Source organism: Heptranchias perlo, chromosome 5, assembly GCF_035084215.1.
Source record: "Heptranchias perlo isolate sHepPer1 chromosome 5, sHepPer1.hap1, whole genome shotgun sequence".
In the NCBI taxonomy this organism is placed as follows: domain Eukaryota; kingdom Metazoa; phylum Chordata; class Chondrichthyes; order Hexanchiformes; family Hexanchidae; genus Heptranchias; species Heptranchias perlo.
This window is the reverse complement of record NC_090329.1, coordinates 93769911-93787179: the sequence shown is the minus strand read 5'-3', so window position 1 is coordinate 93787179 and position 17269 is coordinate 93769911. Positions and strand designations below refer to the sequence as shown.

At 37.4% G+C, this 17269-nt stretch overlaps 1 protein-coding gene across 6 annotated transcripts in view; it reads right to left on the bottom strand.

Moving 5' to 3' along the window:
* Nucleotides 1–1020: 1020 nt before the first annotated feature.
* LOC137321935 (bcl-2-associated transcription factor 1-like) overlaps nt 1021–17269 on the bottom strand; it is a 51727-nt gene continuing 35478 nt past the window's right edge. For 2 of the 6 annotated variants that reach the window (XM_067984808.1, XM_067984809.1), the window contains exons 7-13: nt 16837–16942; nt 16464–16548; nt 13494–13675; nt 12854–13037; nt 7530–7685; nt 6461–6689; nt 1021–1485 (exon numbers count right to left, since the gene is read on the bottom strand). In XM_067984808.1, the coding sequence (XP_067840909.1) occupies nt 1442–1485; nt 6461–6689; nt 7530–7685; nt 12854–13037; nt 13494–13675; nt 16464–16548; nt 16837–16942 (986 nt within the window). In that variant the 3' untranslated portion in view covers nt 1021–1441. Of the gene's footprint in view, nt 1486–6460; nt 6690–7529; nt 7686–12853; nt 13038–13204; nt 13361–13493; nt 13676–16463; nt 16549–16836; nt 16943–17269 lie in introns of those variants that run through there. The other 4 variants (XM_067984810.1, XM_067984811.1, XM_067984813.1 and 1 more) reach the window with 4 other exon arrangements.

Sequence of the window (17269 nt, the reverse complement as noted above, 5' to 3'; positions counted from 1 at the left end):
CTCATTTAAATTAGAACATGATGGCTGAACTATTCATTTAACTTGTAATTGCAAAACTCAATTTGAGGAATAAAAATCTATGGATTTATGCAACGTAATAGAATACAGGTTTGCAGACCACCAAGGAACAGGATTTTATTTGCATGCAGCATAAATCTCCAACTAGCACGAGATGAAAAAATGAACTGGCCTCATTTGTTCAGCAAAAGTAGAGCTTTCTACACATATGCACACCCAAAACGTTAACTCTTTCTCTTCCCGATGCTGATTGTGCATTTCTGACATTTTTTATTTTTTATTTCTAGCATGCCTTTTTCTTTTTTTTAATCTCTTCATACCATATGTTTTTTGTTTTATACTTCAATAACTTGCATTTGTATAGCACCTTATGCCCTCGGGAGGCCCGAAAGCACTTTGAAATCTAGCTGCTATTATGTAGGTAAATGTGGCAGTCAATTTGCATACAGTAAGATCCCACAAATGAATGACAGTTAAGCTGCTTTTGTTGCTGTTGACGGAGAGAAATGTTAGCCAGTACAAAACTCCCTCCTTCTTTGAATAGTGCTGTGGGATCTTTTAGGACAGATGGCGCTTCAATTTGATGTCTCAGTCAAAGCACAGCATCTGTCACAGTACTGTAATGGAGTGTCAGCCTAGATAATGTGCTTAAACCTTGGAGTGGGGCTTGAACCTGCAACGTTCTGACTCCTAAAGTGCTATCAACTGAGCTAAGCTGAAGCTGTCATTATTAAATGTTACTAGATACATAAATTAAGTAACATCGAAAATATTTTTCCCTTCACTGTATATCATTCCCCAGCTGAGAAGTAGGCAACTTGCTTAGATTACACACACCCAAACAATAAACGACTGACCAGGGAAAGGAACTTGTCACCAATTCAAAACAGGCTGATCAGCAGTTGTACAAGAGCACCATACTTCAACATTGGATGGATTCAGCCTGAAACAATAGATTATAACTAACTCATTATTTAAAGAAAAAAAGAGACAAGGCAAATGTTTCATTAAGCAAATATTATTTGAGAGAAGCAAAGAACAAAAATGACACAAAATACAGCAACTTACAATAAAAAAATCCCCCAAATTTTACTCTTTCAAATACAATACAAGTTGTTTATTTTCTGAAACTGTGCTTTTTATAGTATATATTTGTCATACACTTCAACAAGCCATGCAGATATCAATATCTAAAAAATACTGCCTATATACTCAATATAGATAGTTCACAGCCAACAATTAAATCAGACATTACACGCTTTTGTATCCTTTAAAACTAGAAGTTTTTAAATTCAGGTTTACCAAGACTTTTTCCAATCAACATTAAAATTTAATTAAAAGCTAATATCTGACAATAAATCAAAAGGTGAGTAAAGAAAATTAGTTGACGAAAAATTCACTTGTATAATTCAGGGGAAGATGCTCATCTCATTTCTGGTGGTGGAAAGAGTTTTAAATGTGGTGTTCCTGTGAAGCAAAGGGAAAAATGAACTGTAAAATGCATGCAGAAATCTTATAAAAACTGGAACTATCGTAAAAAGGAATAACTCATGAGATGCTCAGAAGTTGCCGTTAAAGTTTCGGAGGCTAACCCATTGCACCTATACAATATTTTCACTTTGGAAATATCTACATTTTTATGCATCTTACTCAAACATTCATTATTAAGCCATTACCCTGATGAACAAAGGGGAATTCCTTTAGCTTAACACAATGTATACAGTCACCACTGCTTTGAGTATTAATGGAACATGCACACAAAAAATGCCTGCCACCCTGTATTCCTTTACGATTTCAAAAACCTGCACATCATATTTTAAATACTCTTTCCTCCTACCTGTACATTAATAGTATAGCTATGGCTTACATTTGACTATGTAATATTTAATGGTGATAACATTTTCTTCAAATCTATTCGCTGTGGTTTTAAAACAAGCATTACATTTTCTAACAATAGTCGTATGATCCTCCCTCTCCTTCCTGTGACCTTCAAGTTAATTCTAATTACTTCAAAATAAACTCAGACTACTATGCTCTGGGATATTCAGAACTGACAAAATAAAATATTGCACATTATTGAAGACTCATGACTACTGGCAGGAGCTACGTCTGGCATAGTGTAAACTCTTTTATATAATTATGGAAATTAGCACATAATATAAAAATGTGCATACCGTTTACACAATAGTTTAAAAATAAACATTTCAGATACTATGTTAGTTAATAACTAATCACTAGGCACACATTTCACAGGTTTATTTTACCAAATGTTACCAACCTGCCATACAACACGACTGCAATGACCAAATCACATTTGTAACTAATCAAGTACAAATTAAGCTGGTTGGCACAAATTTAGCAGGTTGGCACAAATTTAGCAATTACTTGAACACAAAATCTTATAATCAATAGTACAGTCTTAATAAAAAGGTGCAGTTTAAATTTCAAAAAACCAATTTTAGGAATTATCAAAATTAAGGCTTCCATTTTTTTCCAACATATACATACACTCTAATTTTACTGTACTTCAGTGAAATAAAGGAAAATGAATTCAAATTAGGGTGATACCATTAGTTTAGCAAGAGAAATTGACCGACGATACCATCCTAGTAATGGTTTGATCAATAACATCAAATCTCCAAAATACTTTGTACTAGTACATGCTTTACCATAAAGCTGCCACTTGATAAGGGTTAAAATAAAAAAGTCAAGTTTGCCCATAAGAGATGGTTAGAGTAACATAAATCTAATGTGGTAAATACTGTCAACCTCAATAACTGAATTTTTCCTTTCAACGATTTCCCAAAACAACATTAAGGCTATTTTACAAAAACACTCACTCATTCAATATATACCCATACATAGTAAATCAATATCCCCTCTTTTTTTGTGGTGTTCCAGGTTTGGACATAAGAATGGGAATAATGAAATGAGTATATGAATCTACATCAAGTTTCAAATATACTACCCCAATAGTTTACACTGAAGCCTATGGCTTGCTGTTATAGGTCTTATAAAATTCTCCAAGTACAACACGGTTATTTTAATACCCATAAAGGTGTTTGGTACAAAAGAGATATAGGATTATTTTACTGTAAACTCTTGCATGCATGTAATGTACCTGTTCTTTGAATACTGTAATCGTTATTTTATTCCAACATGTCTAACAAACAAATGAAACATTTTCAGAAATTTGAAAACCATTCAAATTAACAGAAGAGGAAGGTCCCAGGTTCAAACTCAAGCCTGTACTGAGTTAGCTGATCTCAGCCAGGGCAACAACAGGGTCACTGTAATTGGTCTTACCAACCTAGTTTAAGGGAAATTAAGCAAGGGTTCACACTTTTGATCATTGTCCAGCAACCCTTGCAGGAAGAATGCCTGTATGGATGTTGGGTTAGGACAGGATCAGGCTCCGCAGTGATCCTGTCCTCCCCTCCTAAATGGTCAAATTACCTGCCAATACCCTATCTAAGCTCAAATATGATGAGTGACCTCTAGGGCGAGGTACTGCAGGGACCCCAGTGCCATGGAAACTTACCCCAAAGAGCCAACTCTTTCAGGAGAGGAGGAAGGAAGCGGAAAAATGAGGAGGGAGGAAGGAGAGAAAAAAGACTAACAGACTTGAAGGATAATGCAATACAATTTGTCCCTTCTCAGTTTCCCACAGTAATGAAAAAGGGCAGGAGTTAATTGGAAAAAAAAAATTACAGGTCAAATTTCATCACTACTTTTATGCAACATTGCAGGAAAAATATTTAACAAAACTTCATTTGGATTTAACATTTTAATGCATCACGTCAAAAAAAAGTATGCAAGTAAAATTAGAGGGTGTTGAATTACTACTAAATCGGAGGGTGCTGTATTACTAAACTCCTGGATCAACACTGAAATTTTTAACACTGTACTATGTTAATTCTTTCATACATGGCTATAATTTTCCATCCTTGCCAGCCTGTATTGAGTGTTTAAAATACAGTTTCACTTATAGCAGATGTGTATTCTAACTGTGCTAATACCTCTGATCAATTAGGACAGAAGGAGGCACTTCATTGTAACTTAATTTGCCCACTAAAATAAATAGCATTTTTTTAAAAACTAAGGATAAACAAAGGATAAAATGTAGAAAGGCTAAAATAATGCCTATTATGCAAGTCTAAATCTTAACTCCAAAATATAGAAATCTTCCATTACATTAAAGGAATCATCCAACGTATGCAAACTCTCAACTATAGAGCACTTTGTGCATTGCAAACCCTAGATCAGGGTTGTCAAACATCAACGTCTGCTGAGCTAAAAGTTGTGATGTGGAGATGCCCGTGATGGACTGGGGTGGACAAATGTAAGGAATCTTACAACACCAGGTTATAGTCCAACAATTTTATTTTAAAATCTCCGAAAGCTTGTGATTTTAAAATAAAACTGCTGAGCTAAAAGTTGCCATACGTTCCGGAATGGGACAGTTCTCCTAACAGCAGGAGTCAGGAGATTGGGACTGAGACTGTGGAGGGGGGTCAGGAGGGAAATTGGGGCTTGGGGCAGGGAGGAGAGAGGGGGAAACTGGGGGTTGGGGTGGGCACATCACCCAGAATTATCTGCACAGCCAGGAGCAGCGGCAGCAACATGGTGAGTGAGAGCAGCGCTGAGAGAGGAGCAACCAGTAAAGGGATGAATGAATCTGGGGACCTTACTGTGGGTAAACAGTGAAACTGTTTCCACTGGTGGGCAAATGGAAAACAAGAGGATAGAGACTAATGTTTCTCACTCTGCTCAAGGAACATCATAAGCTCCCCCAATAACATGGAGGAGTGAGATGCAGGAGGGCAGAGTACAGGCTGGCAGTGGCCCACAGTGGTGCTGGGAGAAGCACTCCTGCTCGACCACATTCTACAGAAGGGAAAGTTAAAAAAAAATTCTCTCTACCATTTCCTCAGCGGCAACTTTAAGGACCACTATTTAGGCTGTAGAACTGGAAAAGCTTGTTGGAGCTTGCACGGCACATGCTCCAACTAGTTTTTCACATGTTTTACAGAAGGGCTCTGAAACATGTGCAGGACTCTTCTTCACATATTTAAATTGATCCACTGTTTTTAGGCATACCAGGCAGCTGCCTGAAATCAGCAGTGAGGACCAATATGGTATGCTGCTGGTATGGATTAGGTGCAGAACCTCCCACCCAAAAATTGGTGTATATAGAACCCATTTTACACCCAAAAATCGGGCCAGATGCATACCAATTTCTACCCTAGTGTGGCCAAATAGATTTTGCTGAATGTGGCCCACACCAAGTATCAGGATGCCAGATCAGGCCCACCATGTAAATTGAGTTTGACACCCTGGACTTAGATGATCTCAGAAAATGTTCTAAATAACTTGGTTTACATTCACAGGATCACTGATACAGTGTCACTGCCTTACTAACTTAGGCTAACAGATTATCTCTATACAGCTAATCTGTAATTTCCACATTATTTAGGGCTCCCATCCCACATCTCATTTTCAAATCACTTTGCACGATATTCCAGAAAAATGATCCATTCGTATGGTTACTCAGCTAGAGGCTTGCTAGTGTTATACCCTCCTCACACACTATCCAAATACTGGCTGCTTGTGACAAATATCAGAGACAATTAATCATCCAAATAAGCATTTAGAATCAGCTCTGAACTGTGTGGTATGATTGTATCAGATCATTGTGATACTCTGCACAAACTGAAGTTGACATTAAATGAACATCTGACCTTTTTGAAACAAATGTTTCAATGTAGGTACAGAACGTCCTAATATTTAAACTCTGGGAGGGCAAGAACAGTCAAGTTTAATAAGAGAGACAATGAACTGGAACTATGAACTGTATTTTTAAAATTGTACTGTTTCTCACAGTAATACATTTGGCACCAATTTAATTTTCAGAGTTTGAAATGACTTTGTGCAAACATTCCCCTGAAGGATATCAATACAATCATGTTTCTGCAGACAAGGCATATACAGATTGCAGTACTACTTCCAGCATTTAAAAAAGACTGCTGCCTGCACATATGCTTATCTGAAATTAGATATCTGACTACTGAGTTACACTGCTGTACATTTTAAAAACCAGTTCAGCAAAAGGTTGTACAGAGCTTGCTTAACATATGGCTATGGTCTTGATGCCAATTAGCTATTCATCCATTCGTCACAGTGGGATAAGGATATTCAATTCGTGGCCTAGCTACCAGCTTAAGCACTTTATGGAAACAGAGTGTTCTATTTCAGTAGGATAGTCTCCTGGTGCACTGATCATAAACAGCTAATGTGGCTATCTGGGTGGGGCTGTGGGCTGGACCACCTCTCCTCCCAGCTGCAGGAGAAAGTGTGAAGGGAAGTCAAAGAAAGCAGAAATCTTGTCTAAACATCTTTAAATACAAATCTTAGAAAATCCAAGCGTTAATCCAGCTCTCACCAAAAAGATATACCTTTTCCTCTTTGTGTCTGTCCTTTCTCTCCTCTTCATCTTCTATTCCTCCATTTTCTTCCTCCTCCTTTTCATCGCTTCCCTGATATTTGTCATGTGTCCACTTTGGACTGCTGCTCGATTTTTTGAAAATAAATCGCCCACGTCCTCTTGGAAAAGTACCTCGCCCCCTTCCCCTTTTGGCCCAGTAATCCACCCCATCATCTCTGTCATCATGCTACCATGAAGAGAGAAAAGAACAGGAAATACTTCACCATTTTATCAGGTTATTTCTTTTTTTCTGGAATTCCCCCACCAGATTATAGTTTACTCTTACAGGTAAGAACAGGCACATGCAAACTGCCATTAAAAAGTAAACTGACTACTGTAACAATCTGAACTATTTCTTTAAAAATGGACCAGCTCCATGCTACTTTATTAAATATATAGCCATCTGAAACACAATGCAGAATGCTGCAGCTGATGGCAGTTGAGCACAAAATCCGGACAAATGTAAATATTTAAATATAGACTTCTTGGAGCTGGCATGAACGAAATATTGAAAATTCGGTAAGCATCAGCAGCGAGGTCAAATATTAGAGTGGAAGCTACCTACTGCTCCTTTTCTGGATTATAATATTGCATAACAGCTATAGCCAAAGCCAAGAATATGGTCTCATCAGAAAGATCTAGAGAGAGTTAACTACTGTCAGCATTTTAGCCATCCTTAAAACATGCCTTATTTGATGATCCATGCATAAGAGCAGCAACAATGATGCTGGTAAACCAATTTTTAAAAAATGTTTGCATTACATGATTGAGAACTTTTGAATATTTTCCAAACTCAGCTTCAACAAATTATAATTCTGAACTGACATTTACAAGTCTGTTTCTGTAATGATAGTGATGTGCACTGTCTCCCAATGACTGAATAAAGAGTATAACTGAGGGGGAGCAGATTTACAATATCATTTAGCATAAAAGCTAACAAAACCCCCACTTACTCCTGGTAAACCATTATAACCAAATCTGGAAAAAAAACATAAATTCTTAGAATAGACTGATTGCCAATACCCACCAGGAAGTATTTCTTGCTCTTTGGAGTATATTCAGGATCCCACTCCTCCTCCTTGGATCGCTTTTGAAAATTTGGGTTTGTAGTATTGGTGGAAACAGTACTTGAACCAGAGAAAGTTCCTCTGGCTCTCCCTCTGCCACCTCTTATTCGAAACTGCTAAATGTTCAAAGCACAGAATCTGTTAGATGCTTCCTGGACAGCATTTCCTTTAAGTATTTTAGAAAGTGAGAAATTAAAAGGGAGGGAAGGGGAAAAAGAGAGAAAGAAAAAAACCTAGCCTGAATGTGGCATGAGAAAATATGAACCAGTATCACTGCTCTGCTGATTATCTAATCTCACTTTATTGAAACAAGACTGTTTATTTTGTTCTACTTTTAAAACGTTCTATTATTTTCCTTCCTTATGCTTCCATTCTAGTAAATTTATTTTCTATTCCATCAGCGGATAACTTCAATGAAAGTTCTAGATGCTCTGTGTAGTAGTTTACAAATTATCCTGCAACAGTGAGGACTATTAAAAAAACATTTTTAGGTGAGAAATAGGGCTGTGTATTATCAATTTACAGTCATGTATCCTGAAACTAGGTATATAGAGAATGAACACCAAGACGATTACATCAGCAATTTTGAGAATTTCAGAAAGTATCACAAACCAGATGAATCTCCAAATTGAATTACTGCTTTGTAATCACTTCAGTATTACATAGGGACTGAGCGCACTTTTATTTAACTTTCTTATATTTCCAATAATAGGAGTCCCAGCAGATACTAGCAGCTGGATGATCCTTGCTGATATTGAAGAACATTCCTTCTTAAGGATTATTATCAATCAACTTGCAATCACGCTTAGACAATCAGCATTTGTTTACCAGTATATAACTTGGTAACTTTTTCCTTTTACAAAAACACATTATATAGAGTACATTATCCTGTAACAGTGACATAAAAGCTCAATATCACTGCAGTTTGTGCAGGTGGTACAACTGAAAGTGCCTACACTTAGTTTTAAATAGATTCACTTTGAGACTGGGTAGCATGACTTTTCTCATCTCTGCTACATATTGTTAAACCACTAAGAAATTCCTTTTTCCTACACACTTATGAACTGTTTGGAGCATACAGCAAAGCAATAATACATCTCAGATGCATATGTTGATGAACTATTTCAGCTTTGCTCATGATCCTGGTCATCTTTACCGTAGTGACGTGATGGATTTTTATTAAATGAGCAGACAAATATAGCCGTATAGGCAAGACTGTCATTTAAATCAGCACCCCCAGAAACTATTTTAAACATGATCTGAATACTAATGAGCTGAAACAGTGTTTACTTTCAAACCCTTAACATGTGTAACCATGATGCATACTTTTCATATTGTTTACATGCTTATCATTTTTTTAAAAATTCGTTCATAGGATGTGGGCATCGCTGGCGAGGCCAGCATTTATTGCCCATCCCTAATTGCTCGAGAAGGTCATAGAACAGTGACCGTAATCCACAGTCATGATTAATCCTACATCAGGTTCATTACTTCACATTCTGCATTTTGCTGCCCAATGCAATTGTTTTAATATTAAGAATATAACCACTGAAACATTAATGTACAGCCATTAGCCTCACTCAAATGGACCTTGGGGGATGGATAAATTCTTCAAATACTCCAAAATAGAGTATTTACTTTGGAAATACTGTACCATAAAATAATATTTACTAAGTAGGCTGGAAACAACTAGTAGAAATGACAACAGTTAAGTTAATTTTAATTTTTTTAAAATTCGTTCATGGGATGTGGGCGTCGCTGGCGAGGCCGGCATTTATTGCCCATCCCGAATTGCCCTAGAGAAGGTGGTGGTGAGCCGCCTTCTTGAACTGCTGCAGTCCGTGTGGTGACTGTTCTCCCACAGTGCTGTTAGGAAGGGAGTTCCAGGATTTAACATTCCAACATAGCAGCTAAAATAAAATAATTTATCCTTTAGTTGATGCACAAAATGGCAGGATGCAAGTTCACACTTGCAGTTGTTGACATGGCAAATTCCCAAATTCAGCTCTGCCATAAGTGGGAAATGTAGGTCATGGCACTTACCCACAGGGGAGGGGAATAAAAACAATTGCACAGTATCACATCTTGGGCTGCTTCCCCCTTTCTTCCATCTCCTAGTTGATGACAACATTGTTAGAGGTCTGAGAAGGTCACCTTTCCATTCTTTCTTGCCTTCTCCAATCTTCATCAATTCTGCCCTCCAGTTCAAATCTACATTTCCCCAAATTATGCCTCGTATATCAAATGTTTCTATTTTACCTTTTAATCTTGTAACAACAATTTATGTATTTTTTTTCCCACATGAAACAACAAATTTTTCAACATTTTTTAATGTTCATTAGGGAAGACAAGGTGGTGACTATGTCCAACTTTACATGCCAGTCATATAAATTTCATTTGGGCTATCACACCCTGAAAGAAAAATCACCTTTCTAAATTATAGCGATGGCACCAATTGTGCACTTGTGCAACTGCTTCTTGCCAAAGCAATGAGCCTAAGAAAAACAAACAGTCATTTGGACTTACGATGTGTATATTAGATTTGATAAACATGAAAAGGGTGTACATGATTTTGAACTTCAAGATTTCACATTTTCCTTTTCAGCTAACATAAAAATTGGGGCTTAGCTAGTCTCTCAAAACATACAAACTCAAAAAAGGTGGAAACTGTCCTATAGAGATCGGAAAATGATAAAGCATCAGTGCTCTAAGTTCACAGGTTTTCAAACTATTTTCCTTGGATTATAGGAGATTGGCAAGGTAATTAGATTTATGTATTTGTTAATTAACTAAGATATTATTTCTGTTGCTGTATACTTAAAAATATTTTCTGCAATAGAACTATTTCCCTTTAGCTATCTGACATGGTCTTTCGGAACTTTGGACAGGGCCACCCAGGAGCGTGCCAATATTTGCCTGCACAGAAAAGTTTGAAAATCACTTATCTAGATCGAGGGATTCAAAGTATAGAATACTACAGAAAGTATTAAGTTTTATTACAGTGCTTATTTAATTTGTTTATGTCTAGTCTATATATTGATTTGATGGTTTCTTAAAACCTTAATGCAGAAAATTAAATAATTACTTTTGAAGAGGCAATGTCTGCAAGTGAAATATGTCCCATGCACATTAGTAACATACAGCTAATTCTCTAGAAGTGATACAAAATGATCCAAAATATTCACATCTATAATTTCCAGTAATGTTGCATGCTTGTATAACTGAAAAACTAGTGTATGCAAATCTGTAAACACTTCATAACAGGAGAAAAATCACAGATTCAATGCAAATATATATATATATATATATATATATATAAAAAATAATTTTTTAAAAAAAAAAATCAGGAAATGGTGAACTACTCAAAATATAAATACTAAGATTTACTCAATTTATTTCAATTATGTTTGTTGTGGAAGCTAGTTCACTGCAGTGGCAGGGTTTTTGAGATATAGCAGAAGCTGTTAGTGGGAACAAATGGGATTACAGTGTAAGCCCCATTATAACTCATACATGGGTTAATTGCCCATTACAAGCGTTTCCCCAATAGATCTTTGGCAGTGGCCACAAGCAGATTTAAATAGGGATTACTGTATTACTAAGCAGTTTTACATCTGGCAAGCAACCAGCTCTATCAGCACGCATGGGTTTTGTGGAACGCGAAAGCGCCTCAAGTCTTGTCCGTCTTACATCGTTCTTAGATTTTAAAATCATTATAGTCTCCCGACGTAGCTATGACCTGAACTCCTGTGCCAGTGAGCAGCACATAGGTTGAATGCAACGCTACCTGGTATTAAGATCAACACGTTCTATCCATTAGCACTCAAATTCACTAATTTTCTGCAATAGAACTATTTTCCTTTAGCTATCTGACATGGTCTGTCACAACTTTGGACAGGGCTAATTTTCAACAATGGTAGTGAGCAGACCTCATGTCAACCATAAGAATGATGTAACAACAACCACATGGCATTATGTTCAGCACACACTCCACTCACTGACAGAGCATGCTTATCCAGGGAGGTACTAACTACATCAGGAGACTGTGATCATTTTAAAAACAAAGAACATAAATTTAAAAGCAATTTTATATTGCACTAGTCCTGTGCTAGTGCCACTGAGTTCCAGAAGTGCAGATCTTTCAAAGACCAGTTGGAAACCAAACGTCAAACTGCTGGGAGTAGTTCTAACTGACTGCCAGGAAGACCCAAAGGCCACTGGTCTTTGATAGTTCCGGCAGCTTTACATGTGGCTTACGGCTGGCTGTGCAACACTTGTGCTTCAGGAATCCAGCAGCATTAGCAAAATATAAAAACACCTCTAAACCTAAAACAACACTCAAACGTACTCAATCAGATGACGAATAGCTTTGCAACATTTGTCAGATTTACAAACAGAATGAAACGATGGTTAATTAAATTTCTGTTCTTATCTACGCTCTGGACTTGCCTCCCTAAATTCTTTCACCTCCCTCCTCTCCTTTAAGACCCTCCTTAAAGCCTACTTCTCTGACCAAGCTTTCGGTCACCCCCTCCTAATATCACCTCCTTTGGCTCAGCATTCATTTTTTTCATTAAGCTTCAGTGAAACACATTGGGATTTTTTTTATGTTAAAGGGCGCTATAGAAATGCAAGTGTTAATTGTATCTATGTGGTCTATATCAAATAGTGTTAATTGTATTCAGGTGATGGGTATCAATTGGGGGCTCTCTTGTATCCTTTTATAGGAGGGAGCTTATCTAGGGGGTGCACAATGTGTAAGGGTGATCTCTGTGAATAAAGGCTTAGAAGCAACTGAAAACCAAGCTCTAGTATTCTATCCTTCACTTGGCTATCCGACTTATCACACTAGCTGCTGTTGCTCAATCTAATCTCAACATTCTTTCAAAACAATGTTTTTAAACTTTAGCTGGTTTTTCATTTTTCCCATTAGAGGCATGTTCATTGTAAGTGGTGCTGACTCTACAATGCGCAAGCAGGAAGATTTCGGGCCAAACCAATAAGCTATTTATTGGTTCAAGGGAAAACAATGTGTGTGTGTGTGTGTGTGTGTGTGTGTGTGTGTGCGCGCGTATAAAAGCCACCAACAGTTAATTCTGCCAGTTTTACAGACAAAGATTGATCTGGATATAACTGTAAATTTGTAAAAGTTAATTGTGCCAGTCAGATTCAGCAGCATGACCTCCTATAAAATTAAGGGAAAACAGGAAGTTTTTTTTGATTTACTAGATGATGGTAAAGGAACTTGTTCAAAAACAAAATCACAGCACCATGATGCACTTACAAAGTTCCCCCTAGGTCTTCCTCGCCCTTGAAAAACTGCACTGTCTGTATGTCCTTGGAACGACTTAAAGCCACTCGATCCATCATCCCTTTCTTTTCTGACTTCTCTATCCTCATGGGGTTCAGGTGAGGATGAAGAGGATGAAGAAGAGCTGGAATGATCCCGATCTTTATTTCTATACTTGCTGCAAGAAACAATGTTGATAAAAAAAATCATTGATACCACCAATGCAACACCAGAGATGATTCCTACACAAAACATTTTTAAAAAACTTTCTTAGACAACACTTTATTTCACCTCCCTTTTTAATAAATAAATGCAAGCTGGCATGGGAATATTTGGAGTTCTGACCTTTTTAATATGGAGTACTATACTGCATAAACCACTATCAGGTATTTAAGAAATTCAGGACAATCGTCTTTTCATATAATCCCTGTTAATGTTCAGTCAATTTCCCATTTTCAATGTTGATGCGCTATTCCATGATTGTTTATCCTGAAAAAGTTACTATTGAAAAAGAAATGCTTAAGTTACTCATGTAAATCAAATATCCCCACTACAGGTAAATACTGCAATACACAGTTTTTAAAACCGATCATGTGTAAATTAACAAAATTAAGAGTTTAAAAGACAATCTCACCTTCCTTCCTTGAAGGGTTTGTAATCTTTGTACTCTTTATGGTCTTTCCCTGATTTTTCCAAGGAAAGTTTCTTTGATGTACTAGATTCTCGCGAACCTTCGCGTTCTTTACTTTTCTCTTTTCTACGCCGATCAATATCATGGCGCAAGTCAGCTGGATCACATTTCAATTTTTTTTCTGCCTAATTATTTTTAAAAAAAACACTGAAACTGTAAGCAATGGAAAGTTTTCAAATGGTTGGAATTAGTTTGATACTTAACGCTTACATTCTTTAAAATAATGATTTTGTAAATAAGTATGGCATATACAAACACACCATGAGGTTTAATTTTATTACAGTATCCACAACAGCTGAAGAATTATTTGGTAATACTGAAGAATTATTTGGTTTTTTAAAATCATGGTTTATTACTGACCAAAAATTAGGAACATGCAGAATGCTTTCAAAGCATACAATAAATTTAGCAGATAAGCTGGATGGATACATTATACTGATATAATCAAAAGCAAGTTAATAAGAAAAATTAAGTGCAGGATCGTGAAGAAAATCTCAAGTAATGAAGAATTTCAACAGTAAAGAAGGGGTGATGGAAAGTATTGAGATCCACTTGAAAATTATAGTGTGAAGCTGGAATTTAGGACAAAAACAACATTAGTTACTTAACATTCCACTCAACTACAATGAAAAAGAGGAAAAATTGCTGAAGACAGTTATCTATCAGATTTCCAGAAATGGCAGAGGAACAGAGAGACTATACAAAAATAACTATATATAAAAAGGTTACATGCTCTTGAAAAGACAAAAGGGAAGCAATTTTAACAGCCCCCCCCCCCCCCCCCCCAAGACGGGCGGGGGTAGTTGGGAAACCCGACCCCAACCTGCCGACTTCCGGTTTTAACCGGGGGGGGGGGGGGGGGGGGAGGGGAAAGAAGAGCAATTAACCTGCTCTCTGGAGGCGGGTCCCTAAATTTATATATTTCAATGCGGCTACTTGCCTCAAATTTTAGCTGTGTTTCAGATTTAATGCCTGTCAGGCCTCGGGAAATCCAGCAGCTGAATGGAGGCAAGAACAGCTGAATCCAAGAGGTAAATGTCTTTCCAGCACTGCTCGTGGGCCAGAAGTGCTTTTCCCCGGCCCACTAAGCAAACCTGTTAACCTCCCTGCAATTGCTTGACCCCCCCCCCCCTCACGAACTCTCTGGCCCCCGACCAATATCTCCAGTCCACCCCCCCCCCCCCACCCTCTGATCTTTCTTTCCCCCCCACCCTCGTCCCAATTCTCTCCCTTCCTCCTCTCCGCTCACTGGCTGCGGCCTGCTACCACAGGCCTTCCCGCCCGACAGCCTCTCAATCTGGCTGGCTGTGGCTGGGAAACGGAGACCAAAAATTTAAATCAGGATCTGCCATTAAATTCGGCAGGAACCCTGGGAGACCTGTAGTTCCAGGTTTCCTGGCCGCTACTCCTCCCCCACCCCCGCCGCAAATATCGGGGCCAAAGTGTCTGATCCAGACAACTTTCACTCATGTGTCTTGAATGGGAGCTGAATTGAATGGCAGTCATTTTGAAAGTTCACTATACTCTGGAGAGATTCCTGCAGATTGGAAGAGGCTAATATAATTCATTATTTTAAAAAACCAACAGGCCAAAAAGCTTATTTGGAAATTACATACCAGTAAGATTAACATCTATTGTGAAGGAAACCTTTAAATTATTTTGAGATCTTGAGTGGGTGAATACTTGAAAAATATATTTTTTTTAAAAAAGGAGAGTCAAATAGAACCAGGAGAGGGGATTCAGGACAGTTAACACTGAAATCAGAAGAGGCAGATAAGTATAAAATAATTGTATGGTAACAAGGAACCAAAAAGAGAGAGTATGTGGTAAAATGGAACAATGCTACACAGCATGCTGATAACATCTGTGTTTTTTTAAAAAAAACTAGGCCAGAACTTGTGCAGAGCGGCGAGGCAACGATTGCTGCAGCTCCTGTGAATTAAATTAACGAATGTACTTACTGTGGGCTCTGTGGTATCGACTTGCTTGATTGAGCTTTTAAAAAAATTGTGTGCAATCAACTCAGCCTCTGAACAGGGTAAGGTGATGCGCATTCATTCATTTAAAAAGTTAGTATTCTCGAAGACATTATAAATAAAAATTTAAATTTTTATTTTCTGAAGGGAAAAGTAAAAAAAATTAAATTTTTTAATGACCAAAAACTTTTAAAATAAGGAATAATGAGACTCCACATTTTAAAAAAATATTTTTAGTTGTTTGGCAGTCATTAAGACTAACCGTGCTTTTAAAACTTAGTTTAGATCTGGTATTTTTAAGTGTACCTTTTGGTGATGTAGTTACTTTCCAGCTGGACGGATGAGCAAGTTTGAGATTTTTCAGTGATTTCAATGATGTGGCACGAGATGGTCCTTTAACTCACAGCTGTCAAATCGCCAGCGAACCAATAGGAGCAAGTTCATGATTTCCGCGTTTTAGTGTGCATGTCCAAAAGCGGGAACTTGCTCCGTCGATTCGCCATTAAAAAAAAATGGAGAGCGCCGTTGAGCTCCTCCGTAATTTCAGGAGCAAGTTCTGCCCCATTATTTGTTCTTGAGATGTGGGATTTGGGCAACACTAGCAAGGCATTATTTATTGCCTATCTCTAGTTGCCCTGAGTTGGGAGTAAGAAAGGAAGTCAGGCAGATCTTTTTCACCAAAAAAGTTGGTGGTTGTGGAATAAGCTAACAGGAAAGGCCATTGAATGGGTTAAAGAGACAACTGATGGATATGATCAGAAAATGGGGCTGATCTGTGAAAAATGGACAGGCTTTTTGGCCTTAATGACACTTTCCTGTACCAACAATTCTTACAAGTATATATTCAAAAAAATCCCCATCAAATAAAGATATATAAAAAAGTAGAACCCCGTAAGTAATTAACAACTGATAATGAAATTGTTAAATAGTTGTTCACCTTTCGGCTGTCTTCCTTGGAGGTTACATCTTCCTCTGTGATGCGAGTATGTTTTCGTAAAGAGCTGGGAGAAATATCAATTCTCCTAAAAGTCAACAATGACATATTGTGAGCTTCTCAGTGTTGCGGCGAAAATTAAGTTGCAGTCATCCTTTCACATCACCACACCACCCATCCGTGCAATAAAATTAACATCTTGTTCAAGGAGATACTTTTCGTTAGCACATTTTAAAAATAAACACTTCCTCCTTGGATAAATTACATTGGCAGATTAATATAAAAAATTACAATTTGCAGAATATTGCCCATTAAAAATACCAATGACTTTTAGAATTTTAGTACTGTGATTGGTACAAAATATGCAAGTATATACCTGTGGATTTCAGGACTTTTCTGCCTGGCTCCATGGTCTTCTGCTGTCTTCTGATACATAGTAAAGCGCTCATTTAGGGTCATTCCTGTTGACTTGAAATAGTGCTCTGTTGGTTTTAGAGGAGAAATACTGTTCAGTTAGTTTATTTTCATATTAGATACTCCATTCTTGAGAAGATATGTGTTAGTGAAAAAAAGTGTGTATATATATTCAAGAAACCTGGCAGAAGAAAACGGCAGATGGAATATGCAGTAAATGCAATGGCTGCAAGATTACTTTCTTAGCTATATATGTTAGACTCATTGTGGTTATTTGAACCGTGTTCATACACCTTAGACAATACAATTTTCAAACTCTGTAAAGTATAACAGCAAATATATGTTACAACTGCCTTTAGCTCAATTGCTGCACTATGTAAAGAGTGCCACTGCAG